Consider the following 27600-nt stretch of genomic DNA (forward strand, 5'->3'; position numbering starts at 1 on the left):
CTCTTATAGCTATTGATCTTCCAAGTCCTGGAGCCATATTGATTCAGTCACCCTGTACTCATTTCCTCCCTGCTTTGGCTTTGCCTTTTCCACTTCCGAATCACTCAAAAACCTTTAGTCTTCCCACTCTTAGATGACTACTTGCTGAATTGGAAGAGAAGTACATCAGGCTGCACTGCTCCTGACGAACCCCTGTCCCATTCAACTGTCAGCAATCTATCAACATTTTGCCATTCCATCAGGGGCTGAACCCCATTTTTGCTGTGATGCAATGGGCATTATATTTTTGTGTTAATCATTTCCAGCATGCAAGAGCATAATCAAATAAGCTAAGGAACCTTGGACCCAAATGGCTGGCATACTGAGAAATAGTAACTGTATACAGAACTAGCAACTGAACCTAGGAGGTAGCACTGTGAATTTGGGGCTGACCCAAGAAAGGTTGGCTACCCATCTCAACATTTAACTTCCCTTCCTTTATAGGAAGATCAAAGCATTCCCCACGTATTTTGGTGAGAAAGTACTATACTATACTTGGTATGGTCTACGGGGATTATATATTGCTTCAGAAGGTGAACATAGTGACATCTTTCTCTTTTTTTCTGTTCCCTCTGTCCAGGGGTAAATTTCACCTACAGGTGCACAAATCTGTACGCCACAACAGAAATGTTTTCCAATGGACTAGGCACCAAAATTCCATTCTTCAAAAAATAGATTCTAAGGCTTTGAGGGCAGAGTTTTGTACATTTGCTCCTGAAAACGTTGATAACTGTTGACCAAGTTTAGGGGTGATGTTTTGTATGCTGGAAGTTAGGGCCTTCTCATTTATCTCTGATCTCCCATATACATGCCCTCTTCACGAACATTAAAATTTGCATTTGGTTAAAACGGTCGTTCTTTTGGCTGGGAATAGCTTCTATACCTTTTCCAAAAGGGAAAGACAGGCTACAGCTGAATACGAAAGTGCTCATTTCAGCAGCAGGGCCGGCTCTAGGTTAAAACGGTCGTTCTTTTGGCTGGGAATAGCTTCTATACCTTTTCCAAAAGGGAAAGACAGGCTACAGCTGAATACGAAAGTGCTCATTTCAGCAGCAGGGCCGGCTCTAGGTTTTTTGCCGCCCCAAGCAACAACAATAAAAAAAAACCTCCGAGAGCGCAACTGCCGAAGCAAAAAGAAAAAGAAAAAAAATCTCTCGGAATGCCGTCCCTGGAATTGTGCCGCCCCAAGCATGTGCTTGGTTTGCTGGTGCCTAGAGACGGTCCTGTTCAGCAGACATACGAGGTCTCAGGTTCTTCAGGGCCCAGTGCTTTTTGTTTATTTTAAATGTAGCAAACGCAGCCATACACAGTAAGCAAATGACTTATTTTCCTTGTTTGCACTGCTGTTGTAGCTGTGTTGGTCTCAGGATATTAGAGATAAGCTTTCAAACGACATGCAGCTCTTCTTCATGTCCTGAAGAAAAGTTTGAAAGCTTGTCTCTTTCACCAACATATGTTGGTCCAGTAAAAGATATTACCTCACCCACCTTGTCTCTCTATTATTTAGCTTGGTCATGTTAATTTAGGGAACCTGATCAAATTAACACATTTCATCCTTGTGTTTGCTATCAACACTAGTTGGAACTAGCAGGGTTTCCACCTTTCTGCTGGGCAAACCTGAAGGTATAAAGTCCTGCCTTATCCCCTCTTATCAAACCACACCCTGTATGCAAAGCCAACTCTATCCCAATGGAGATGTATTGGAATTTGCCTCCTGGCCACTGACCAGATGACAGCTTCTCTCTTTGTCCTCTTTGCTCTACTTATTGGCTAGAGGAACTTTTTAATCTCTCACCCACTTTCTGGTTTCTTTGTCATGCACCTTCCTCCTGACTAGTGCATTGCATTTCAAAGCTCCAGAACCTTTCCCTCATTATATTGTGGAGATTATTATAGTATCTGAACGCTGACATTGTATTAGTTTAGCCTTGCAAAAGTCCTGAGGGGTAGGAAGTTGTTATCCCTTTTTTACAGATGGAAAAATTGTGACTAAAAATTGTGACTAAAAATTATGACGCTAACCCTGAAAACACTTATCCATAAAGTAACCATGTGCACAAATGCTGTCCTGGGACTACTTATGCACGTAAGTGCTTGCAAGATCCACGGCTAAGTGGCCTGCTTAGGGTCACAAATGAAGTCTTGTGTCTTCACCACAAGACCCCCTTCCTCCCAGGAAGAAGGCTAAGGAGATTAAGGCCAGGTCCACACTAGAAACGTTTGCAAGTATAATAATGTTGGCTAGGGATGTTATTTTTATGACATTTTTATGCCAGCAAAAGCCCTAGTATAGACACAGTTACACGCTTGCATCCGAAGAAGTGGGTATTCACCCACGAAAGTTCATGCTGCAAAATGTCTGTTAGTCTATAAGGTGCCACAGGATTCTTTGCTACTTCTACAGAACCAGACTAACACGGCTACCCCTCTGATACTAGTTACACGGGGGGAATTCTTTTGCTGGCATAGCTGATTTCATTTCGTGAACTACTGTAAGCTGTACTGGTTACAACACATTTTTGCCAGTAGAAGCCGTGTCTGTACCAGCAAACCTTTTCTAGTGTAGTCCAGACCTAACAAAAAAGCGCGGAATAAAGTTACTAGAGCTTTCAAAAGAACTTTTTCTTTTCTTAGGATGACCAGATGTCCCAATTTTATAGGGATAGTCCCAATATTTGGGGCTTTTTCTTATATAGGTGCCTATTACCACTCAACACCTGTCCTGATTTTTCACATTTGCTATCTGGTCACTCTAACTTTTCTCCCACCTTCTCTTGCATGGGGAATCAGTTGTACTTTAGAAGTACTTAAAAAAAAAAGATTTTATTTTCAGAGCAAAATTCCCTGTCATTTTATAATAACTGTATTTTTAAAACTTTCCTCTTGTGATGATGCATTGGCCTCTTGATTGATTAAATGCTTGGAGCCATTGAGAACCTTGTGGTTTATGTCAGCAGTTCTCAAACTTTAGCAACCCGAGGACCCTCATTTTGATTTTAAAAATTTTGCGGACCCCCAAGCCCTCTGCTCAGCCTCAGATCCTGCCCCCACTCCACCCCTTCCTACAAGACTCATCCCCAGCCCACCTCTTCCTGCCCCAATCCACTCCTGCCCCTCCTCTTTCCCGCCTCTTTCTGTCCCGTTCCCCGAGCATGCCCCCTCTCTGCTCCTCCCCTCCCTCCCAGCACCTCCTGCATGCTGCTGAACAGATGTTCCCCGGCGTACAGGAGGCACTGGAAGGGATGGGGAGGAGTTGATCAGTGGGGCCAGCAGCCCTGGACATGATTCCGCCCCCTCCCCTGACCACGACCCATCCCCGCTCATCCCCCCTCCCCCCACCAACACCTTCTGCATGCCGCTGAATAGCTGTTCCCCAGCATGCCGCTGAATAGCTGTTCCCCAGCATGCAGAAGGCACTGGAAGGGAGGGGGAGGAGTTGAGGGAGGGAGCAGGAGGAGTTGATCAGCGGCGCCAGCAGACCCCCAGGAATCCACGTACCCCCATTTGAGAAACACTGGTTTATGAGTTGATTTTGCTCATGAGTCATTGTCGCGCAAGACAGGAATTTCTGAATCCACTGAAAAATGCACATTTATAATTTGACAGAAGCCTGGGGAGCTAGAGCTTCCACAGTGGGAAATAAATCAAAAACATAAATTATGATTGCCCAAGAAGCTAGAGGTACAGAAGGAGAACTGATTGCGTAGGAGCTTAATGAGCAAAAGTGAAGAGACACTTCATGCATAACAGCATCTTAAAACATTGCATGCAAAAAGCATTTTCCGAGCTCCTCTGATTCTTGCTGTAAACGATTCCCCAATTATACACTGATGTACTGAATTATTTAGGGTCATAGGATCCATTTATTCATTTACCTGTTCTGTCTCAACAAAATTAGACACGTGTCCATCATCACTGACCCCTCGTATGTGAAACCTGGCCCCAGCTCGTTCACAGCTGATCCGGGAAATGAGGCAGACTTTCGCCTTCTTGTGAGAGGCATAGACAGTGTGGATGTCCACTATGCCACAGATCACTTTTAGCAGCCAGTCGGAGCAGTTCACCTGATTGTGTTTAAAGGGCACATGCAGCAATTGGTTCCTGCAAAATTCAACAGAGCATAGATTCATTTACTCAATAAATGAGAGAGAGAAACAAGTTGCACCCCACATTGTTCACTAATTAAAGCGTATAATAGGAGGTTATTCCTTTTTTTTCTACCTCACTTTACCTGAAACTAATAATTAATAGATGACAATCCTGGCGAAGGCCATAATTCACAGAAACTGAGAGATTTTAACAGTGTGACAACCACCATACTTCTGCCCATGTGTCCGGAAGACTTTGCCTCAACCTATACAAGTTCATATGCAAATCTCTCCTTTCCCAATTTTCTGATCTCTGGAAACATGCTGGTCATTAAAAGGCTCTTACCTAAATTACAGTGTTGTCCAACTAACATTTTCAGGCAGTGCTGCCTGGAACCTGGTCTACACTATAGTTCCAACAGGCTTTAAAATTGGTTTAGCAGAACTCTTTTTAAAACCTGTTGGAATTTCAGGGGAAGTTTTCCCAGCATAAACCAGGCCTAAAAGTAAAAAGAAATGTTACAAACTGAGTTTTGCATGGTTTACAATGGAAGTATTATCTTTGTGTTATTTTTATTAAGCAAGCCTGTCTGTGACCAGGTCTGAGAGGCATGCATAGTCTCTCCAATGTACTTCCATCAGTCATCAGCAATTCCCTATTACAGTTACTATACCAGTGGAATCCTACTAAAGATTTGCGCTTCACAGAGCAAAGCATTTGAAAAAAGTGAAGAATTGTTCTACTATTTTTATATAACACAGCTAAAAAACCAGCTACAAAAGAATTACATTTTCCTCCTTCCTTCCACATAAAACGAAAATCTTATCCAAGGCAAACTCCAGTAGGATTTCTTTATTGCAGTTCATGTTATAGGGTCCACAGATAGCGCTGCCTATAGTTAAGGTTGCCTGACACTTTCTGTTATAAGAACCTTTTTTCACCTGTTTTTATTTTTTTTCAAACTTTGGAAATTGGGGATGGCATTTTTCCATAGTAGTGGCCTATCTTGGGTTTTTTTTAAATTTCATATTATATATAATGTTTCACATATTCATTTTAGAAATACAAGGGATCTTATGTCAGACAACACATAAAAGCATAGGGCTTTCACATAAACTAAGACTGATCTAACAAGACACAATAGATTGATACAGAAAGCAGATGTGCCACTGAATTCAAATATGTATCTTCTGAGAGCAAACTATCAAGAGAAAGCCTCTAACAACTGTATATATTGTACTATTTCTATATTAAAATAGACCTCTAATTTGGCAGTTTAATTCTGTTGGAACACAGCTACTTTGCTGTGCCAGCAGTTCCATGAGGAAGGCACACACAACACAGTTGAAACTGGGTTTTATATTTCACTATTCTGAACTAAACACCATTTATCAGGTGAAATCACATCCCAGCTGGAGAGATTATTTACCAGATTGAATTGCTCTGCCTTATCTATTAATCATCTATTACAACCCTGTTCAGCTAATGATATTTACCTACTGCCGGCCACAAGAAGTATTTCACACTAGTAGCACCTTTAGGTGTAATTCTGATAAATTATTACTTTTCACATGCATTATATAACTTCTTATTTATTTCCACTACAGTTTAGCTTCCTATGTGACTTCCTATCATTAAAAAAAAAATACGGGATGAGGGGGACTGGAGCACCCTATCAAAACTGGTAGGATAAACAAATTCAACTTCCTCTGCAGTGGGCCCACACAGGAAGGATCCTCGTTTCTGTGTATTTTTTTCCATTCAACCAATCTTTGCTGCAGTGAGACATATTTTTTACTTTGTTTTTAAAATTGCATTACTTGGTAAATAAAATAAGTCCACATCAACATATCAGAGGAGTTAGCATATGTGCAATGGTTGATTACAGTAAGTTGCAAGTTAATGGATTAACACAGATATTTGCAATGTAAAAACTAGGGTACACTACTGCAATGTTAATCTAGAGACTTTAAACCCATGAGAATTAGGAAATACAACATAATACAGCAGATGTATGAGCACAAGTACAGGTTTTTACCACATTAAGAATGCTTGTTAAACAAATAATTTTTAAAAAGACCTTGGGAAGTAAACTACTTATCTGCATTTATACTGTATACAGCAAATATAGCAAATATATTTTTTCTTTCTAGAAAAACCAGAAACTCCAATTATTAAATTTGCTTTTGCAGCTGGGTTACATAAATAATCTAGATGTTATTGGCTCAACCCTGATTGACCATGAATCTGCCAGAGCACATGCCCTGTAAAGTAAAATGTTAGTTAAGCAAAACATATCTAGGTTTAAAGCTATAGCTTTATTTTTCTTTGGGGTTATATGAGACTGAGAGGGAAGCCGGGCTTGTCTAAAAACTTGGAGATAACATGAAGTACTAACCAGAAGAAGGAGTTACCAGATTCATAGTTGTTATCACCCTGCTTCTGGGCCCGCACTGTCAGGTCAAAGTTTGAGCCTGCATTTGGCCAGGAGAAATAGAACATCCCAGAGTTCAGGATTTTCTTAAGGGCATTAACACGATCCTCTTCCTTGGTTTCTTCCTGGAGGGGACAGAAATCTGTTGCGGTGATTTTATAAACTTCAGCATCCAGGATTTTTCCCACCGATGTACAGCCTGTCACCAGGACCAGAAAATGCAGCCGAGTGTTACCTAAAAGGTGACAGTTACATAAGAATTATATAGAAACACAAGCTATGCCATTCCAAATCAGCCCAGCGATCTGTCATGTCTGCTCTCCTGCCACCAGCCATCAGTATCTCCTGCTTCAGAGGAAGTCAAATAAAACCTATGATGCATGTGGCTAACATGAGATCACAATATCTACAAGGATAAGTTACAGGGAAAAGTTAAAAAGACATGTAGTTATGACACACATTTAACAAGCAGCAACATTTCACAGATTGTAAACTTTTCTACTCTTCCCTCTGTTATCGTGAAAGTTGGCCCTGTGTGGAGGCCCAGGACAAAGCCTATTTTGAGGGTTTAAGTGGGACTGGGGCCTGGTGCTGGTTCACCGCACGGGGAAAATTTCACCCTTTTCTTAGCTTTTGCCAACAAAACAGTGGAGGTGTATGCATTACAATGCTACTTTTGTCGGTAAAACTCTCCTGTTTTGCCGACAAAATAAAACCACCTCGACGAGAGGCACAAAGCTTTTGGTATCAAAGTTAAAGTGACAAAGCATCAGTGTAGACGCTGCCGTTCATTATGTCAACTTAACTGGCCTTCCCCAGTATCCCACGATGCCCGCCGTGACCACTCTGCTCACTGTTGTGAACTTGGCTGCCCTGCAGGCATGCACCTCTCCTCTTTCAAAGCTTCAGTAAGTTCTGACAGCTGAGCATGCCACTCTGGCAGCAAAGAGCAACTTGGGACCCTGCTCGCCCCTGCACCAGGAACACAGCGGCAGGCAGGCTGCTGCTACTCCGGCAGAATGGGGGAGGGACTGCTGTGCTGAGCCAGGATGGGAGGTGGGTGCTGGTGTGTGTGTAGGTGTCCCCCTCCCCCGGCCTCAGGACTGATTGCTTCTGGCTGCTGTCTGAACTTAAAAAGACAGCATGCCAACACACCCACTCTCCCCCAGCACAAACTCTGTCTCTCTCATGTACACCCTCCCCCAACATACAATCTGTCTCTGTCTCCCCTCCCCACACCCAACACACACACACACTCCCTGTCACACACACTCCTCCTTCCTCCTACCCATATACACTTCAGTTGAAAAGCAGCTAGGAATCTACTAGGATGCCCATGGAACAATGGTATTGAGAAACTTGCATCATGTGACACTGTACCTGAACCACGAGGCTTTGCAAACCCTTCTCAAAGCACCCTGCGGCCAGTTGCACAGTGGGATAGCTACCCACAGTGCACTGCTCTGTGTCGATGCAACAGCTGCTAATGTGGATACACTCTGCCGACACAAGGAGCATAGGGTGGACATGCAACAGCAGTTTAATTAAAGTGGTGGCTGTACGTCGGCATAACTTTTGTCGACAAAACTCTGTAGTGTAGTGTAGACATAAGTCTGTAGTAGGGAATCAGGCTTTCAATAAAAAGGCGTTTAAGCACTTACACTCCTCTCGACTCTTATTTTCAGACATCAGATCAGGGGAGAAAACCTGTCTTAAGGGGAATATTTGGGGAGCCCAGAACATTTGTGTGGGACTTCAGCAGGAAGCATGAGACTGTTTGAATCTATTCATGCTGTTCTGCAGAGTTTAGTTCACAATAAAGGCCAATGTAGGTGGTTATTTATAAAAAGTGATTTTCATAGTGTTTTTTTCCTGTTAACAAGGGTACACCATGTTCCCATTCTTGGCGGTGGGGGGCGTTGTTAAGCACATATGTTATATTTTCTTAGCTAGTACTATAGCTTTGAGCGTTAGGAATGGTAATAACCCTGTATTTTATTCCCACTTACTTTGCAACTGACTATGCATAATTATAAAGGATTAAAACCAGGAGATTACATCATTTAGCTTAATGGTTAACCACACTTGATCACACACTATTCTGTGGCATCTAATAGAGAGGATCCAGAAAAATATTCCTTGTTCTGAGTTGCTTACCAACTATGAGCCAGGTCCTCTCCTGGTGTAAATCAGTGTAGCGCCTCTGAAGACAACAGAGCTATGCTGATTTACATCGGCTGAGGATCTGGCCCACAGGGAGGAGTTTGGGGGCAGCATTAAGTGATCCTGTAAAGAAACACAAATATACACAAATAAACACAAATTGTTATAGTCAGTTTCAGCATGAGGGAGGTGGCAGTGACAAACTGATGGCTGTGTGGTGGGTGTGACAGATATGGCAATTTCCACCAATATCTTTGGGAGATCTTACTGTATTAAGTTTATGTATCATTGTGGGCCAGGGACTGTATATAATTCCATGTGGGAGGATGACCACAGCTCCTTCAGGAACTAAGAACAGTGGGGCAAATTCACTCAGGTAGTCAATTCTCCACAGAAGTACCATCACTTAAAGAGGCTCACATATACTAGTTCAAACTGGATTCTCCAGAGACCAAAAGACAAAGAAAGGACTTTTGGATTAAAAGTCTGAGTTTAAGCCAACTCAGAGACTTCTTTCTGATCCAGCAAATGGACAGGACTTTCTGTCCAGGGGAGGCCCCAATTCTTTTTGGGAAAAAGCTGGAAGGGTTTTGAGGTCCCCCATAAGACTGATGGGTGACTTCTGGTAAGCTTTTAGCATGAGTCTACGAACATCTATGTTTTTATACATTTTCTCTATAATGCTTTCACCTTAAGAATAAATATGCCTGCTTATAAAGAACAGTGTCGCAATCTGTGACTGCTGGCAATTGCAGTTATTCATAGTCTTTAAAGAGAAATCAAAGCACACACGCTGGCATGTGTAGGTAGTCTGGCTTGCTGGGGCTATCAAGCATCAGCAGGAACCCTGCAAACCCAGTCTGCAAAACCCCGACTCAGGAAGGAGAAAGATGTGGGTATTTGGTTTCTGCCCAAGAGAGGTGGCGGCCAAGGAGCTAGGAGCCTAGAGAAAACGCTCGAGTGACCACAGAGGGGAAATACAAACAAAAAATACAACGGTAGCAGGGTGTATTGTAAACAGCCCATTGTTACTGAAACATCTGCCAACGTGAGGGGAGATGCTGTGACAGTCAACACCAGGTGCTGCATACTTATCTTTAATGTTGGTGTGTGTGGTGGTGTGTGTCAGTCCCAGGAGGATTAGAGAGGAGAGATGATGCTTGCTTGCTGCCACCACTATGACATGACATGCCCAAAGTTATATGCAGCAATGCACCTGTGGAGCCCAGCCACCACGGAAAGGTGTAAAGATGGCTTAAAGCCACGATAGCGCGCCCCCCATCTATGAGCTTTAGATGCATAGCACAGAATCTAGGGCAGAGGTGGGCAAACTAAGGCCCACAGGACCCTCCTGCCCGGCCCCTGAGCTCCTGGCCCAGGAGGCTAGCCCCCAGCCCCTCCCCCACAGCCTCAGCTCACCCCGCGGCCGGCACAGTGCTCTGGGTGGCGGGATGGCAAGCTCCTGGGGCAGCGCAGCTGCAGAGCCTGGCCTGACCCGGTGCTCTGTGCTGTGCGGTGGGTGGCGCAGCTGTAGCGCCACCAGCCACCGGTGCTCCAAGTAGCGTGGTAAGGGGGCAGGGAGCAGGGGACTGGGGGGGGTTGATAGAGGACATGGGAGTTTGGGGTGGTGGTCAGGGGTGTGGATAGGGGTTGGAGCGGTCAGAGGGTGGGGAACAAGGGGGTTGAATGGGGACAAAGGTCCCAGGGGGGAGCAGTCAGGAAGGAGCGGGGGTTGGATGGGGTGGCAGGGCAGTCAGGGGACAGGGAGCTGGGGGGTTGGATGGGCCAGGAGTCCTGGGGGGCCATCAGGGGGCCAGAAGCAGGAGGGGGTGGATAGGGGGTTGGGGCCGGGCCATGCCCCCCCTCCTCTAACCAGCCCTCCATAGAATTTCCAATATGGCCCTCAGGCCAAAAGTTTGCCCACCCCTGATCTAGGGTGACCAGATATCCCAAAATTAGAGGCTTTGTCTTAGGGTACACGTCTTCACTACCCGCCGCATCAGCGGGTAGCAATCGATTTCTCGGGGATCGATATATTGCGTCTCATCTAGACGCGATATATCGATCCCCGAACGCACTCCTGTCGACTCCGGAACTCCACCAACCTGAACGGCGGTAGCGGAGTCGACATGGGGAGCCGCGGACGTCGATCCCGCGCCGTGAGGACGGTAGGTAATTCGATACAAGATACTTCGACTTCAGCTACGTTATTCACGTAGCTGAAGTTGCGTATCTTATATCGATTTTCCCCTGTAGTGTAGACCAGCCCTTATATAGGCAACCTATTACCTCCCCTCCTGATTTTTCACACTTGCTATCTGGTCACCCTAACAGAATCTAACCCAAGATATTTCACTATTTCTTTGCCAGAGATATTAGACTTTTTTTTTTTTAATACGAAAGCATCTGAGATGTGCAACCCACCTTGGGGCCCCAGATGTTTGGGGAGAGCCTCATCCTGTTCCCACTGAAGCACTGTGTCTAGAAGACAGGTCCTTAGCTGGTCCACACTAGATGGGAACCTCGGGTTGACCGAAACCAGCTAACATGTTTTTAAACATTACTTGCCCTGTCTACAGTAGGTGTGATGTCCTGTTTAAAATCACGCTTGTTGTTAACATCCTATTTTCCTAGTCTAGACATGGCCTAGCAATTTTGCCACCAACTGCAATAGGAGCTAGAGCAGGCCCATGATATGCAGTTTAAGCACTCTCTACTGCAAGGCTTCTCTGTTAACTTTAAAGGTATTAGAGAAACAAGGTGGGTGAGGCAACATCTTTTACTGGACCAACTTCTGTTGGTGAGAGAGACAAGCTTTTGAGTTTATACCGCGCTTTTCTTCAGGTCTGAGAAACTTAAAAGTAAGTAAACTCCCAGCCTAGGTCGATGGACTTGGGCTCAGGGGCTGGTGCTACTGCACTAATACCAGCTGTGTAGACATTGCATCTTGGGCTCTGAAGCTCACACCCCACCCCACCCCACCCCAGGCATCAGAGCCCAAGCTGCAACTTAGAAGTGCACAGATATTTTTAGAGTACTAGCCCTGCAGGCCCAAGTCTGTCGTCCCAGGCTGGGAGGGTCGCTCTGCCACAGGCTCTGTTGACATACCCTCTTAGGCAGCCCTGAAGGCCTCTCTAATTTACAGCAGCTTCCCAAGGCTACATTATGGGGCACAGCACACCCCAGACTCTCCAGTGCTGTGACCCCTCCCCTCCAACATGTCACCTACACGAGAGCTTGCCAAGGGGTCCCCAGGAGGCAGCCTTAAGACTGTCTCACAATGCCTGTCCTGGGGGGATCCTCACCGGATGGAGATGGAGCTTTGACAGTCCTAGGCCACTCTGGCCCTTTTATGTGACGTACCGGGGCCAGAGCGGAGGTGAAGATCTTGCCTCTCAAGCTTTCAGAAACATGCACAATAATAAGAATGCTATCAATATAATACCATCCTCAAACTATAAATCATGTCTCTTTCGAGCCTGAAGTTAGGCATGGCCTCAAAACCACCAGTCTCCATTCACGAAAAACCAAGCCCCGAGAATCAGACTTACTGTACTCTCCACCCTTAAAAAAAAAAAAAAAAAAATCAACTCTTCTTTTTCAGGGTTCAGATGCTTGGTGGGTCACCAGCTAGTTTCCCACGCACATTTTGATGCAGCTTCCTCCATACTCGCTCCACCCCTTTCCTTCTTTGTCAGCACTTTCAGCTTAGCCTTGGAAATGCTCTTCTCTCAGTTCTAAGAAAACTTGCTCCCTGTGTTATCTCACTCCTGGGCCTTTCCCCAAGCACAGGTTGCCAATTCCCCTCCCCCCCCCCCCCAAAAAGGAAGCAGTCTCTAATTACATCTGCTGCATTTGTGATGCGAGCCTAGACTGAGCTATGTCCATTCGTCATTTCACTTAGACATTTTGCTGGACTGAAAAAACAGACCCAGAGAATAAAACAAAAGCTTTATTTACCCAATGAAATACCATCTTGTGTGGCAATAGTAGCATTACCAGCCGCAGGGCCGACTCCTCTAGTTACCGTACTTACCAGGAGCAGTTAGGCCATACATGTCTGATTATAACAACTATGAGTACATCTCATTCCGAACCCAGCAATAAATCAAAATCCAACTTCGTTTATTTCCAGTTAAAACTTTTTTTAAAAAAATGTGATTCCTCTTCTGGTATATATCACTTCAACTGCCCCCTGCCTTTTTTTTTTTTTTTTTAAAATAGTTGCTTTAATGTGAGAATAGCTACACAGCTTTTGGGCTCTGATCCTACAAAGACTTATGTATGTGCTTAACTTTAAAGACAGGAATAGTTTCACTGAAGCAATGAGACTACCACATACTTAAAATCAAGCACACACAAGTCTTTTCAGGATTTTGGCCTTAGGCTTTGTCTACACTGGCGTGAAAGACAAAATTTTTGTCGTTCAGAGGTGTTACCCACCTCCTCCTTCTCCCCCCCCACCCCCCAAAAGACAAAAGTTTTGTCAACGACAAGCACTGATGCGAACGGTGCTTTGTCGGCAGGAGAGAGCGCTCCTGCTGACAAACAGCAGCTACACTGAGCGCCTTTTAGCGGAAGGGCTGTAGCACAACTGTGTCGCCAAAAGCTGAGTAGTGTAGACATAGCCTTCGTTTACACTGCTAAATCTATTTGTTGTTGTTGTTGTTAATATGCAAGATACTTCTAGGTTAACAAATTAAAAGCTGATTTTTTCTGTTCCTGAAATTTACAACTGCTAATGTGCTGGGTAATTATTGATTGACTGGGTGGAAATAAAGCATTTATCTAACAAGATTTTACAGGAGGGTTTTCTAGGCTCTAAACAATTTCACTTTTATTATGCAGTAAGTCTCCACAAAAGAAAAGGCCACAGAGAGCTTCCTGTTTGAAAAAAATAAAATAAAATCAGCTTGTCATATGGCAGCCTATTTCCTACAGTATGTGAACTGATGACAACCCGGAATTTTCACAGGATCATGGTTTACAAATTTTCCTAAACCACAGATTGGCATTAATGCTGTGATATTTTGGCAGCAGAGAGGGAATGGCTTCAAGCCACGGAACTTACACTGATAAAAAGATATACAGCAGATACTGTAATCATGAGGGGAGAGAAATGAAAATAAGACACATACTGCCATCCCCGTAAGTCCATATGGTACTTTCCCCAATTTTTTATTTTCAAAATAGAGGAATACTGTTAGCATCACTAACCTTAACTTTCCACATGTGTAGCTCTCTATCCATTTTATTTCGGTCATATTTTAATGTTGAATCCCTTGGGATTCCAAATAAAACTTTGATTGAAAAAGTGAAAATAATTGAACTGCCATATTAGTATAAATCACATCAAAACTACATGATTTGTTTCATTTTTGATCCCTCTTGCTGCATCAGCACTGTGCACATGTGGGAGGAACCAACTTAGGAGGAGCTGAACAGCAGTCAGAAGGTTTATGCTTGTTTTACTGAATGCACAAGCAGGAGAATTAAAAAACTACTGCAGACGTGACATAGACATTTGTTGCTTTACCAAATGTAACTGGTTTCAAGATTAGAAGAAAGACATTTCTACAAGGCAGACAGTATTCCTTTAAGATCGGAAGAAAAATTAACCCTGAATCAATTCCCTGCAGTTTTCATTTGCTAGCAGTGCTAGTCAGAAGCAAACCTTGTACTCCGGGGACTGCTTGTACTCTAATTGTGGCCAGCCTTCATTTGTGGCCAGGAGGTTCCTTGCACACCTATGGAGGGACAGGCCAAAATCCAGCCCTATTTCTCAAAACAAAAAATCTTAGATGAGAAAAGAATGCAAATAAGCTGGAAGAAAAAGAGGAAAAATATGGTAAAAGTCTCCATTATATCAACATCCCAGGTCAGTAGCAGAAAGCATATTATATGCAGTTTAAACAGCTACAGAGTGCTTGATACACAGAGCCAGCAGAAAAGAAACAATTTAAAGCAACCCAGAAAAGGAAACCTTGAAGAGTAATCAAAGCGCTCCAGGTCTTAATATGCACTTCACATTTGCACAAGCAACAATGCCAGCCGTGGAACTTTTAAAGTAGCTCTTGCCTTAGAAACTCTGAATCTTCACTTAAATTGTTGTAAAGTAAACACTAATTTTTGTTTAAACAAGTGGGTAAAATCTACATTCCTGCTTCATTCCAGCCATTACAACGCACATGTGGAATGACATTCTCATCACTACAGTGCTAACAGATGTTTAGGAACACAGAAGCAGCCATAATGGATAAGACCCTGGCCCATCTAGTCCGGTATCTTGTCTCCCACAATGGCCAGAACCAGATGCCTCAAAGTCAGATATAGAAAATAAGAACATCTGAGAAAGATGGAGGAGTCCACTTTCCATTTCACTAGAGCAAACACAAGAAAACTATCCTTTCAGGGATAATGAGTTAAACTCTGAACACAGTTATCCTGGTGTAAATTTGATGTATAGTAACTGAGATCATTATGTAGCCCAGTGGTGAACCATAATAATCATAGTTGGCTTTAAAGAGAACCTTTAAAGCAAATGGGAAAACTCAGCTATTTGCAGAAATATGTGCTGAATGCTGTGTGTGGGAGGGTGAGTCTGGGAGAACATTCAGCAAGACAATATGACAAAATTAACTTTTATACTTTTTGTTCAGCTCCTATGAAATCAGCTGCCTTGACCAAGGTTCAGTGAGGATACCCCAGGAAGCATAATTCTGGAACATCGCTGATAACAATAAGTGTGGCTTCTGTATTAAACCTGCGTATATGACTCTTGTTATTCATTTTCTCCCACAGTGTATGTCATAGGTGTCAAAGCTTTCTATTATGAAATACAGTAAAAAGGAGAAACGAGTCAATTCTCATTCTCAATTCACATTGCTGTGAATACCTCAATCTACTCCTGTCGCTTTCCTTTTCCAAGTGAAATCACCCACGTTTTTTCACTCTCGTTATATGAAAATCCCACAATCCAACCATCTCCTCCTATTCAGTCTCCGCTATATTTCAAGGTAAGGTGACCAAAGGACACCGGACTTCTAATGAAAACATGTATCTCTGCTCGATAAAATACAGTATTTTTCAGAAAAATTTTTTTCTAGCCTTATGTTATTGCACCCAAGTATCCCATTTTCTTTTGTGAACTGCAGTTTGTTCACTGCAGTTTGTTCACTTCATCAAGCTATCTTCACTGACAATTTATACAGCAACTATCTGTACTGAGGGTTCTATTAATCTCCATTTTTATGGGTACTGAATTTAAATTTAATTTTTAAATAAAAAACCTTCCTCACAGACTTACCGACTTTGAGACCAGAAGGGACCATCATGATCATCTAATGTCTGACCTCCTGCACATTGCAGGCCACAGAATCTCACCCATCCACTCCTGTAATAGACCCATAATCTATTTATATGGCTCCCAGCCCTGTGGTAGCCAAGTGCCTCACTGTCAACACCACACATATCCTCACCCCTTCTCGGTGAAGTACTATTATCCCCATTTTACAGACTGAGAGTTTAGGCTCAGAGAATAAGTGAAGTCTGTGGCAGTCACAAATAGAACTCCATCTCCCAAATCCCAACCCAGTGTTTTAACCACAAAACTTTTCTTCGTCCCTCTAAGCACTGATGCTAGACTTTAAGGAGGCAATTTTTAAAGGCACAAATGGAAGCTGGGCACCTACCTGCCCTTTGTGCCTGTGAAAATCTCTTACGTTTTAGCATAAGTATATATACCCATACACAGAGAATGTTTCTCAGAAGAGAAATCTGTTATTTCATCAAATAAAGCAACCCCCATAGTTGATAGTGTCCAGAATTTACCTTATACAGTACACACATCTTTTACTGGCACTACTGCATCTGAACAGTGTGCTGTACAATACCATAAACCCAGCGTTAGCATACTGCTTAAAATAAACATCACTGCTAAACCTCCGTTGAGAAGCAAAACCTTGGCTGAAGCACAGCACAGAAACCTTCAGCTGTTAATGCTATTACAGCTCCTCCCAAACAAAAAGAAAACGGGGAATCTAGTGAGTCATCCAAATTGACGTAAGTGCACACGAGTGAATGCTGTCATTTCTGGGAAACATTAACTTTGTCAGCAGCTTCACAGGGTCCATCAGCATTCTTGTGCAAAGGCAAGGCAACGTAAAAAGCAGTCTCTATTCTCCTCTCCTTGGCAGGTAGAAATGGAGTACACTAAACTTCTGTAGACAAGGAGACTTAAGACTTATACTGATCCCTAAGTACTGGTTGGTATTTACAGGTTAATTCATTGCCCGGAGAGCTCCCAGACACATTTTGTATTTCCTACAAAAGACTGTTTCTCAGCTTGGCAAATACGCTCTTTTGCGTATGCCTTTGAAGAGTAGAGTATTTTCAAAATATTTTTGGCTAATTTAGCACTCACAAAAGGTGCTGATTTGCTTGCAGGTTTCCCATAGTGACCAACTGGTCAAATAGACCACTCTGTCACTGCCTATTCCATAGGTTCCTGAACTGTGGTCTGCAAACCACTGGTGCACTGCAGAGAGCTGGCTGGTTGCATTGCGCTGTTCTCCTTGTTTCCAGCTGTTAAAACGCATTAAAAGAAGTGAAAAATACATTAAATATCTTCCTGTTCTCACTTTTCCATGGAAGCAATTGCTGTAGGGATTGTGAAGTCACGTATTTGGGACCAGAGAAAAATGGTACCCCAACTACCAATGAGAGAGCAGGCACGCAAATGACATTCTCTCTCTCTAATCTGCCCTGGGAAATGTTTGGGAACCTTTGGTCTGTTCTATTTAAGTACAGCCCTCCGTGGCTTTTTTAAAGAGAACTATGCAAATATACCTTGCAGTCAGTCCTTATTATCAAGCCATTAACAGAATTTTTGGCAGTCTCTCTTCAGAAGTGGCTTTGAACAGGAACAGTACAGAGGTAAAATTCGGACCAGATAGAGATGCACTGGCAGAGCTCTACAGGGGGAATTTCTCAGGTCAGAGTCACCAGAAATAACTAGATTTTCTCAATAAATAAATAAATAAATAAATTCCTCTCAGGAATGCCAAGAAAAATGGACCATACACTCTATTTTATTTTCAAGAGCATGAACAAAACTGACATTCAGTTTAACAGAATTGCTCAATTACCTCACAAGAAACTGAACAAACCAAACAAAAACTCCCCTTCTTGCTTCAAGTAGTGAGACGGATCTGCAGATTTACACTTTGATATGGAGTGTTCATCTGTAAATAACTGCTTCAAATCCATCCAAATTGTAGTAGATGGAAGTCATTACCCCCTAACAGCTGTTCAGTGTCCTATATGTAATGAGCTAGGCTATGTCTACACAATGCCACTGTAAGGTCTCCTGTGTAGCCACTCTATTGTAGGAGCAGGATTTTATATAGCATTATAAGAATTAATGTATGATTTGATTTTATCCTGCCAGCCACCCTTTTTGAATAGCAGAAAGGAACAGACCAGAACAACTAATTATGGTCACCCTTTTGTTTTAGGATAAGTTATAATGTTTACTATGGTTTCCTATATGTATTACAAATTAGGCACTCTAGTTAAATATACATTTCTTTGTTTTAAGATTTTAGTAAGTAAGAGACAGGATCTTGTATTGTATACACGTTAAGGAGATTAGAGGACTGTTGAGGGCCTGAAGCCCCAATGTGAATTGTTTTAGTTATAAGATTTAGCAAGGCTTGATTTACAATGTATTCTGCTGAATATATACTGCTGTCTGTATACCTTTGAATGTTTCTGTAAGAGACTGTTTGTGTGAATGAAGAATGCATGTATCAGGAAAAGATAAGGTGTGAAAGCCATCACAAATGTCCAGAAAAAGTGAGAAACTTGGAAAGACCAGGAGACAAATCAAAAAACGTCCATTGTATCTGATGCTAAACATGTTAGCAACATTGACGTCCTCAGAGATGAGGCAGGCACCCCCGAAGGCGAGACAACAAATAGATGATAACGATAGGAAGCCCAACAATAACCATCAAATGATAACACTTCTTAAGGACTAATGATTACAGGATGACATTGCAAAATGCATGGACTCAAATGGGAATTTACAACTATAAAGCTGGGGTTTTGCCAGGGAACTCTGGGTTCAGTCCTGCAAAACCTCAGAGAATCGGATCGCGACCGACAAGAGCCCAACTCCTCACTCATGCTCGATCTAACTGGCCATTAGATTGACTCGAGCTACAACAGACTGGTAACTATAAACATCAACTAGCAGGGGGGAGAGAGAGAGAGAGAGAGTGTGTGTGTGTGTGTGTCTAAAAAGCATAAGCTAACTGTTGTATTTTCAATAAATGCAGTGTTTTTGCCTTCTTCTATAAAAGATCCTGTGTGGTTTGTATAGCATAACACTATGCTTGGGGGAAAGAGCTCTCTACCCTCAACAAGCAGCGGTAGCTGTGTCGGCGAGAGACGCTCTCCTGCCAACATAGCGCTGTCCACACCAGTGCTTTTGTTGGTGAAACTTATGTTGGTCAGGGGTGTGTTTTTTCACACCCCTGACCGACAACCGACAAAAGTGCTAGTATGGACAAAGCCTAAGTAAATAATCTTATATTAGTTTCTAGTATACAGGCATTCACCCATTACTATGTTTGTTATCCCTGTTGGCAGGTTCATTAAAGAGGCCAAGGACTGAGTAGATGTGGAATGCAAATGAAGTAGTCTCACACCTCCAAGTCAAGGTTAAGGTTCATTGCCAGGGCAGTGTGGGGAAGTCGGTGCAGCTATTATCTGCATTATACATAGAGAATTTCAGTCTCTCAAGCTGTAAATGAGGCACATTTTACAAGCACTAATGTTTACTTAAATGTTGGTTTAAAACCACCTTAAGCACTGAACTGAAATGTATTTTTATTGGGCCCAATTCTGCAAGGTACTGAGCGCCCTCAAATCAGTGAGATATGGCTCTGTTCCTATAGCACTACAAAAATTCATTTTATGTTCCTGTTGTAGAGAGTAGCAGCAGCTTCTTTGCTAATTCAAGATTCCTGAAAGCATATGAAAATTAAGAGCAATGCTGATGTATAAGGATATTCTGCAGTGTGTTAGCTGAAGTTATGGGGCTCATTCAGAAAACACTCATGCATGCAAGAAGGCCCACTGAAGTCAATTTGGCTTTTCATGTGAATTAAGTCATTCATGTACATTGGTGTTTGCACAACTGGGCCCTTAGTAATCATAAGAGCCATTATTAAAACTAGCTCAATTCAAAACAAAAGGAAGGGAGGGGAAAAAAATCAACATTTGTATTATACAAAAGTGGAAGGAAAAACAACAAGTTGCTAAGAGGGTCTTATGAAACAAAGGAATGCAAGATACTTAACCTAAAAACTCTTAAGATAATACTTGACTGTGTGCTTTTAACCTAATGCACAGTTTATAAAAAATACATTTGCATCAATAAAATGGTTATATTTAGCAAGAGCCCAAATGTCTTCCAAAACTGACAGAAATTAGGCAACTCTCTGGTCACTGGGATTAAACCATGTTTGTTTGGGCATCTAACAACTGTCCTTATTCCAAAAGCTACTTACCACATTTTAGCCGGAGCTCTCCCAAGCAGCCATAGGCATCCATGAGCTTTTCATATTGCCCTTTAATTGCCTCCTTTTCTTCAGGAGCTGAGAAGAAACACAATACAAAGGCATCAAGCCTTAGTTACCCAATTCAGTTTTCAGACTGGTATAGTCTTGTACCAAACCCCTCCCGTCACTCAACAAACAAGACAATTAGATAAACATGAATAAGCATGTGGGGTTTACAGTGTTAAACTAGGAAGCTATTTAAAAGTGACAGAACATCCCCATAAAAGACTGAGGGTAGGTATATACTACCTGCCGCATCGGCGGGTAGTGTTCAATGTATCAGGGATCGATTTATCGCGTCTTGTCTAGACGCGATAAATCAATCCCCGAATTGATGCCTGTATTCCACTTCGGCAGGAGGAGTAGGCGGAGTCGATGCGGGAGCTGCGGTGGTTGACTCGCCGGCGTGAGGATGGCCAGGTAAGTCGAACTAAAATACTTTGACTTCAGCTACGCTATAGCTGAAGTTGTCTATTTTAGTTTGAACCCTCCAAAGTGTAGCCCAGGTCTGAGTGTTATAAGGTGCAAACAAGCCTGTTCAAACACCACACAAAGGAAAAAGAGAGGAGCCAGTTGCAACAGTTAATTAATGATCTGTTTGTGGATTTACCTCTACCAACATATGATACAGACACCAGCAAATGGATTATCACTATCAGAATAAAAGAACACACACACAAACAATTAATTCATACAGCCCTAAGACTAGAGCTGTTTTATATATATATATATATATATATATATATATATATATATATATATATATATATATATATATATTTGTTTGAGTAACACCCACATGTGCTAGGCATTTTCCAGACATATGAGAAGGGACCATCCCTGCCCCAACAATCTCACAGTCAGAGTGAAGACAGACAGAGGACATGGAAGGGGAACAACAAACTGGGATTTTTTTTATACATGGCAACAAGATTCAATATAGGCAGCATGGCAAAAATTAGTTTTTGAGAGTCAAAAATTTTTTATTGAAGTCAAAACTCGCAAAAGAGCAAATCAGTATAAATTTACATCAGAGTACACAAGACAACCTATTCTGATCCCAGTTACACCACTGTAAATCTGGAGCAAATCCTCTCAGGCCATCTTTATAGATCATAAAGAAACAAAGAAGGGGCAGAAAACCATTTTCCTCCTTTTCCAATGGCAGCAGAAGCACACTTTACGATAGAAGCAAAATCCTTGCCCCAAACACTGCAACCTTCACTAAAAGAGAAGATGACAGAAATAGCTAAAAACAACAAGAGGTCCTTGTGGCACCTTATAGACTAACAAATTTATTTGGGCATAAGCTTTCGTGGGCTAAAACCCACTTCATCAGATGCATCATTTCATCATGCTGTATTTCCACTCCATGCATCTGATGAAGTGGGTTTTAGCCCACGAAAGCTTATGCCCAAATAAATTTGTTAGTCTATAAGGTGCTACAAAGACTCCTCATTTTTTATTTTTTTTGCTGATACAGACTAAGGCCTGGTCTACACAGGGCGGGAAGGGGGAAATCAATCTAAGATACACAACTTCAGCTACGAGAATAGCGTAGCTGAAGTCGACGTATCTTAGATCGACTTAGAATCACTTACTTCGCATCCTCACAACACGAGATCGACGGCCGCCGCTCCCCCATTGACTTTGCTTCCGCCTCTCGCCGAGCTGGAGTTCAGCAGTCGACGGGAGAGCGATCGGGGATCGATTTAGCGCGTCTACACTATATGCGATAAATCGATCCCCGATAGATCGATCCCTGATCCGGTGGGTAGTGTAGACATACCCTAACATGGCTACCACTCTGAAGGAAATAGCTAAGCAGATTGATAGCTAAGCAGGTGGAGGTGAGATTAACAAACTCGCAGGCTAGACACAAGAGGCAGCAGGGAGAATGGAGATATTTCTTCAAGAACCAGGGACTGGAATATGCGTCATCAACATGTATGTTAAGGGCATGATCTAAACTAAAGAACAAAGTGTACAGTATGTGTATCAATGTGAGATTAAGCAATATAAAAATATGATACCACGTGCAGCTCATGGCAGCTGATGTTGCTGTGTGTAGAAAAGCCACAGAAGCTGGCAAGGCAAGCCAACACACTGCACGCATATTAGCAGAGCTTGGAACAGAGATGGAAGTTTCAGCAAGCATCAGATGTTAAGCCTGGGCTAGCTTGGTTTTGCAAACAGTTCTGCAGATCTATCCCATCATTTAGGCCAGATCTACACTAGAAACTTTTGTTGGTATTGTAATGTTGGTCAGAGGGGTGATTTTTCATGACATTTCTATAGCGGCAACAGCCTTAGTGTAGACATTTATACCAGTGAAAAGTGCTCTTGGCAGCATGGCTTGTTTCATTCACAGAACCAGTGAAAACTATCGCTGCAAAACCCCCTTTTCTGCTGATGTAAGTTGTATCTACACTATGTGGGTTTGCTGATGTAGCCAGTATAGCTATACTAACACACCTCTTCTAGTGTAGACTAGGCCTTAGCTTACCAGGTCAATGAACAGGAGATGGAATGCTGAAGGTAGACTGTGTATTGTCATCTCCCAGTTAGCTAAATGTGAGATGCTTTGGCTGGCTTCTCACTGAGAGAAGACCCAAAATGCAGGCGTGAGCAGTTCTCATGGGCGGTATGGTACAGACCTACTGGTGGCCTAGCTTTGTTAATAAAATGTTATCATTTAACTTATCAGCAATGTTTCTAATGATTCTCCTCAAAGTACTGAGCTGCAGAGATTGCAAGGACAGATTTTCTCCCCAGTTCCGGCCTCTATATGCTGCCCTTCCAGTGTACAGGGGTCATCAATGTGCCATCAGGGTCTGGGGGAGAATCCACCTGGTGGAGGTACAGTAGGGGCTCCAGAAATGGCTCTATGCTGCTCCCTTCACAAGAGTTAGCACAGGGAGTGTGTCTGGGGCAGGGCTGCCCACAGGACATGGCACTATGAGGATTCTAAACTGTGCTGCATCCAATAGGCAACCCAGGATGAGTTGGCATAAATCATCATCAGATAGGGGAAATTACATCAGCTGTTTTCATTTTTGCTGGGCACCATTTTGTCTCCTGGAGGAACTCCGAATCCAAAGGGCACAAATGTTGCATCAAGCCACATTTGCCCATCCCTCCACCCCAAGGCTGCATCTTTTGTGCTGCGCCCCTTAGAGATGCAGCCCAGAATTGAACCTTGCATATTTATAGTAGCCTCTGAACACAGTAACTAACAACATACCGAACACAGCTGTAGTTGGTGACACGGGAGCTATACAAATCTGGAGGGTGGGAAAGTCCACGGGTCTGTACAGACTGGGTCTTTGTGCCCATTTACGATATATATTGTGTGGTAGAGTCCCCACGGTGCTGGGAACTGTACGAACTCATGATAAAGAGGCAGCTCCTGCCCTAAAGACATTACAGTCTAAGGCTTGGTCTACACTATCAACTTATGTTGGTATAACTACATCACTCAGGGGTGTGGAAAATCCACACCCCTATGTGACGTAGTTATACTGACCTAACACCCCGGTGTACACAGCGCTATGTCAACTGAAGGGCTTCCCGCCGACACAGGTACTCCACCTCCCCGAGAGGCGGCAGCTAAGCCGAGTGGAGAAGCTCTCCAGTTGCCGTAGGTAGCATCTTCACCACGTGCTACAGCGGCACAGTTGCACCGGTTCAGCTGCACTGCTGTTACTGTAGACAAGCCCTGAGTAACTGTGTGGTCCAAAATCAAAACAGTATTTGGTTTGCTATTTTTTGAGTGGAGAAAGACGTTTAGATCAAATCTGAATTAAGCCAGATAGTATCAAAGTGAACAGCAAATTAGTCACTGGGCCTAATTCACTGGGCACTAAAGGTATATCTACACTGCAAAGGAAGACTCGTGGTAGTGAGTCTCAGGTCCTGGTTCAACCGACTTGGATTCGCAACACAGCTCTAAAAATAGCAGTGTGGATGTCCGGGCTCCGACTGGCACCCAAGCTCAGAGACACACATCTCAGAGCCCAGGCTCCAGCCCAAGCATCTATACTTCTATTTTTAGACCCGTAGCACAAGCCCCATGAGCTTAAGCCAGCTGACCCAGCTCCAAGATTCACTGCCATGGGCTGCTCTTTTTTGCGGGGTGGGGGGGTGGACAGAGTAGATGTACCCTGATATACATAGGCTCTGCTCTGCTGATTCCAACTGGGTTGTGCCTACTTATACTAGCAGTGCATTCCCATCAGTGGGTTCAACAAGTGCTATTCCAAAACAGGATTCTGTCACTGGGCTAGATTGTGACTGGCCTTTATGCAGGTCAGGGGTAGGTCACTAGGAGTCTTTCCCCTCTGCAAGGTATAAAGGCCAGCCACAATTACAATCCCTGTGTTCAGGGGAGAGTAGGGACTGTTCGGTCTGTGTGTCCCCAGGCATGGCCTACCCTTCACCCACTTTGAGCCAGCCTGCAGAGCCAGACCAGCGTGCAAGAGGTAGCATGCAGCACTCCCGAAGCGATGCAGTACTGGATGTGCTCCCTCTGTGCCCTAGAAAGAATTCTGTCTGAGGCAGACAGACTAACACAGCTGCTACTCTGAAACCTTACATGTTTCTGTTATCAGAGCCCTGGGGAGTGGGACCCCACATCAACTGAGGTCAGCAACAACCGTTGCTGAACTGCACAGATAATGGTATGTTCACCCAGCTCGGGGTACCAAACAACAATGTTAAAGGGAAACTATCAGATAGTTTAGGCCCAACATTTAGGTTTTATTATTTTAGAAAAAGCATTTAAAAACATAAATTAATAGGAATTTTTTAATAAAATGTAAAATAAATGTAAACAAAGCCAGGCGTTTTTGTTTGGATTGAAACATTCCCCTGTACTGTTTGCAACTCATGCTGGGGCGTGAGAATTAGAACCAGAATGTGAATGTCTAAAAACAAAAGTAAGATTAATGTGTCTATGGTTGTCCAAGCTGGATGAAGCACAAAGAGTAAACAGTCCAAGTAGTGAAACTACTGTAGAACTTTAAAAAAATGTTAGTTGTAAAACCCTAAGGTATCACTGAGCAACACAGGGAAAGATGTTTGTGCTTTACATCTGATAGAATATTAAACCTGAAAGTAACCTTTCAAGCACCATTTTTTCCCTTTCACTAGATCACAAAACACCCTAAACATTCTAGCTTCAATTCCTTCCTTTATTAAGAGTGAGAAGTATCAATGCATAAGATGGCAACTACCTGTTCTGCTTATAATATAAAGTTATGTTTAAATTAACACTTTTTGAAACCCTAAACAAGACCCCCCAGCAATTTAAATGAATAAAACAGCAATGTATTGCATTTAAATTATAAAATCATTAGTCAACTTTTTACTTTTTTAAAAGTAACTTTCCACTAGGGCTCTAAAAGCAGCAAAAAAAAGTTAGTTGAGTGCCAGCGGTTCTCAAACTTCATTTCACCGGGACCCCCTTCTGACAACAAAAATTACTAAATGACCCCAGGAGGGGAGACTGAAGCCTGAGCTTGCCCGAGCCCCGCTGCCCCGAGCGGGGGGCCCAAAGCCTGAGCCCCACTGCCCTGGGTGCGGGGGGCCTGGAACCTGAGCCCTGCTGCCCAGGGCTGAAGCCCGTGGGCTTTGGCTCCGGGCAGTGAGGCTTCGGCTTCAGCCCTGGGCCCAGCAAGTCTAATGGCAGCCCTGGTGACCCCATTAAAATGGGATCGTGACCCACTTTGGGGTCCTGACCCCCCAGTTTGAGACCCACAGGACTATATTATTTGACAAGTTTCCCTGGTATCTGTTGAATAACATATTTGCAATTGCATCTCTCTAGCTGGTCGAATGCTAAGTACTGAGAGCTTTCCTGACTAGCAACAAACTGACTCGACCCAAGCTGGTTTCCCTGTTGCCCACAGGGTACCAAGGAGTCCGTTTCACACTACTGCAGCTTGCAAAAACCCCAACCAGCAGAGGTACCTGGAGCTGATTGCTTGCAAATGTAGGAAAACAACACAGCACTGGGTTAATACTCTGTTCACATTTGGAAACCTTTCTTTGCAACCAAGAGGACTAGAGACTTTTTTTTTTCTTTTTAATGAAAATTTACATGCTCCAGCAGTTGATGGAACTCACCCAGGAAGTTTCCTACTCATCTGGATGGATGAGCAAGTGCAGTTTTCAAATACATACTGTATTCATTTATTTTGTAATAACTGTTACAGGAACCAGACAATGCTTCTAGTAATTACCAAGCCTCAATGAAGCTTCCCACTAATGTTTCATACAAGATATCTTTCCTATAAGTGTTTGTACATATACTATGGTATCCACTTCTGCCCCAGTAAGTACAATTTTGTTCCAGTTTAGAGGAGGCAAGGTGTACATAGCACACAGAACATTCTTCAAGCACCTTTCTTAGCATCAAATATTAGACATCCTTGATCTAAACTCTATACCAAGTTGGCTCCCTTCCCAAAAACTTAACCCCAGCAAAGGCGCAAGCAGATGTACTGACACAATGCAATTAGCCTTTAATAAATCCAATAAAAAGTGATGACTTTTTCATATAACGTATACAAATATTATTTCAGAACCTAATGAAAAGCACCACTCAAACTCCTACATCTCAAAATTCATTTATCAAGCATGATCTTTCTCTGTGAATTATGCCCTTTAAGTAACAGTGGCCAATTCATGTGGCAGAGCGCAAAATCCTTTATAGAGTTTCCTTTGTATTCCTTAAGGGTCAGATCCTACTCCCATTGACTTCAGTGGGAGCAGAATTGGGACGTAAATGTTTGAAACCCAAGTAACTGGCACTTTTATAAATGCCTCAGCAGAAAGAAAGCAGAGAGAGACCACAGTTCCTACAGCTAAATTAGGGTGGGAGCTGGGCACGCCTAAAAACACTGGCTGACATAGAGGCAAGTGGCTTTTCAAGAAAGGAGCAGGAGGAAGAGAGCCTCGCACCCAGTGGCAGGATCTAGCTCCTTCCTCTGCCTACTTTGGTCCTGATCCTGCAAACACTTGCATACGTGCTTAACTCTATGTACTCAATGTGTGTAAATTTTATAACATGTGTAAGCATTTGCAGGATCAAAGCTGTGATGTGCTGGAGGCAGCAGCAACAGCTTGTTCACCTCACCTGTGCTTCTCCTACTAACCAGGGAAACATGAGAACTTTTCCACAAGAAGCAAACAGAAAACAAATAGAAACCTGATCACATGTGTTTCTCACATCACATTGTGAGAAAC

General features: G+C 43.1%; 1 protein-coding gene and 1 long non-coding RNA gene across 3 annotated transcripts in view; one reads left to right on the plus strand and one right to left on the minus strand.

Annotated features, from left to right (window-relative positions):
• LOC120400670 overlaps window positions 1–15492 on the plus strand; it is a 35679-nt gene extending 20187 nt beyond the window's left edge. The window contains exon 4 of one of the 2 annotated variants that reach the window (XR_005595960.1): window positions 15385–15492. This is a non-coding gene — a long non-coding RNA (uncharacterized LOC120400670). Of the gene's footprint in view, window positions 1–3937; window positions 4016–15384 lie in introns of those variants that run through there. The other variant, XR_005595961.1, reaches the window with a different exon arrangement.
• SYNJ2 (synaptojanin 2) overlaps window positions 1–27600 on the minus strand; it is an 89818-nt gene that overhangs the window by 54690 nt on the left and 7528 nt on the right. Inside the window, exons 2-4 of the mRNA XM_039529548.1 lie at window positions 20302–20388; window positions 6527–6797; window positions 3915–4140 (exon numbers count right to left, since the gene is read on the minus strand). Coding sequence (XP_039385482.1) covers window positions 3915–4140; window positions 6527–6797; window positions 20302–20388 — 584 coding nt within the window. The remainder of the gene's footprint in view (window positions 1–3914; window positions 4141–6526; window positions 6798–20301; window positions 20389–27600) is intronic.

This window comes from Mauremys reevesii, linkage group 3 (assembly GCF_016161935.1).
Source record: "Mauremys reevesii isolate NIE-2019 linkage group 3, ASM1616193v1, whole genome shotgun sequence".
In the NCBI taxonomy this organism is placed as follows: Eukaryota; Metazoa; Chordata; order Testudines; family Geoemydidae; genus Mauremys; species Mauremys reevesii.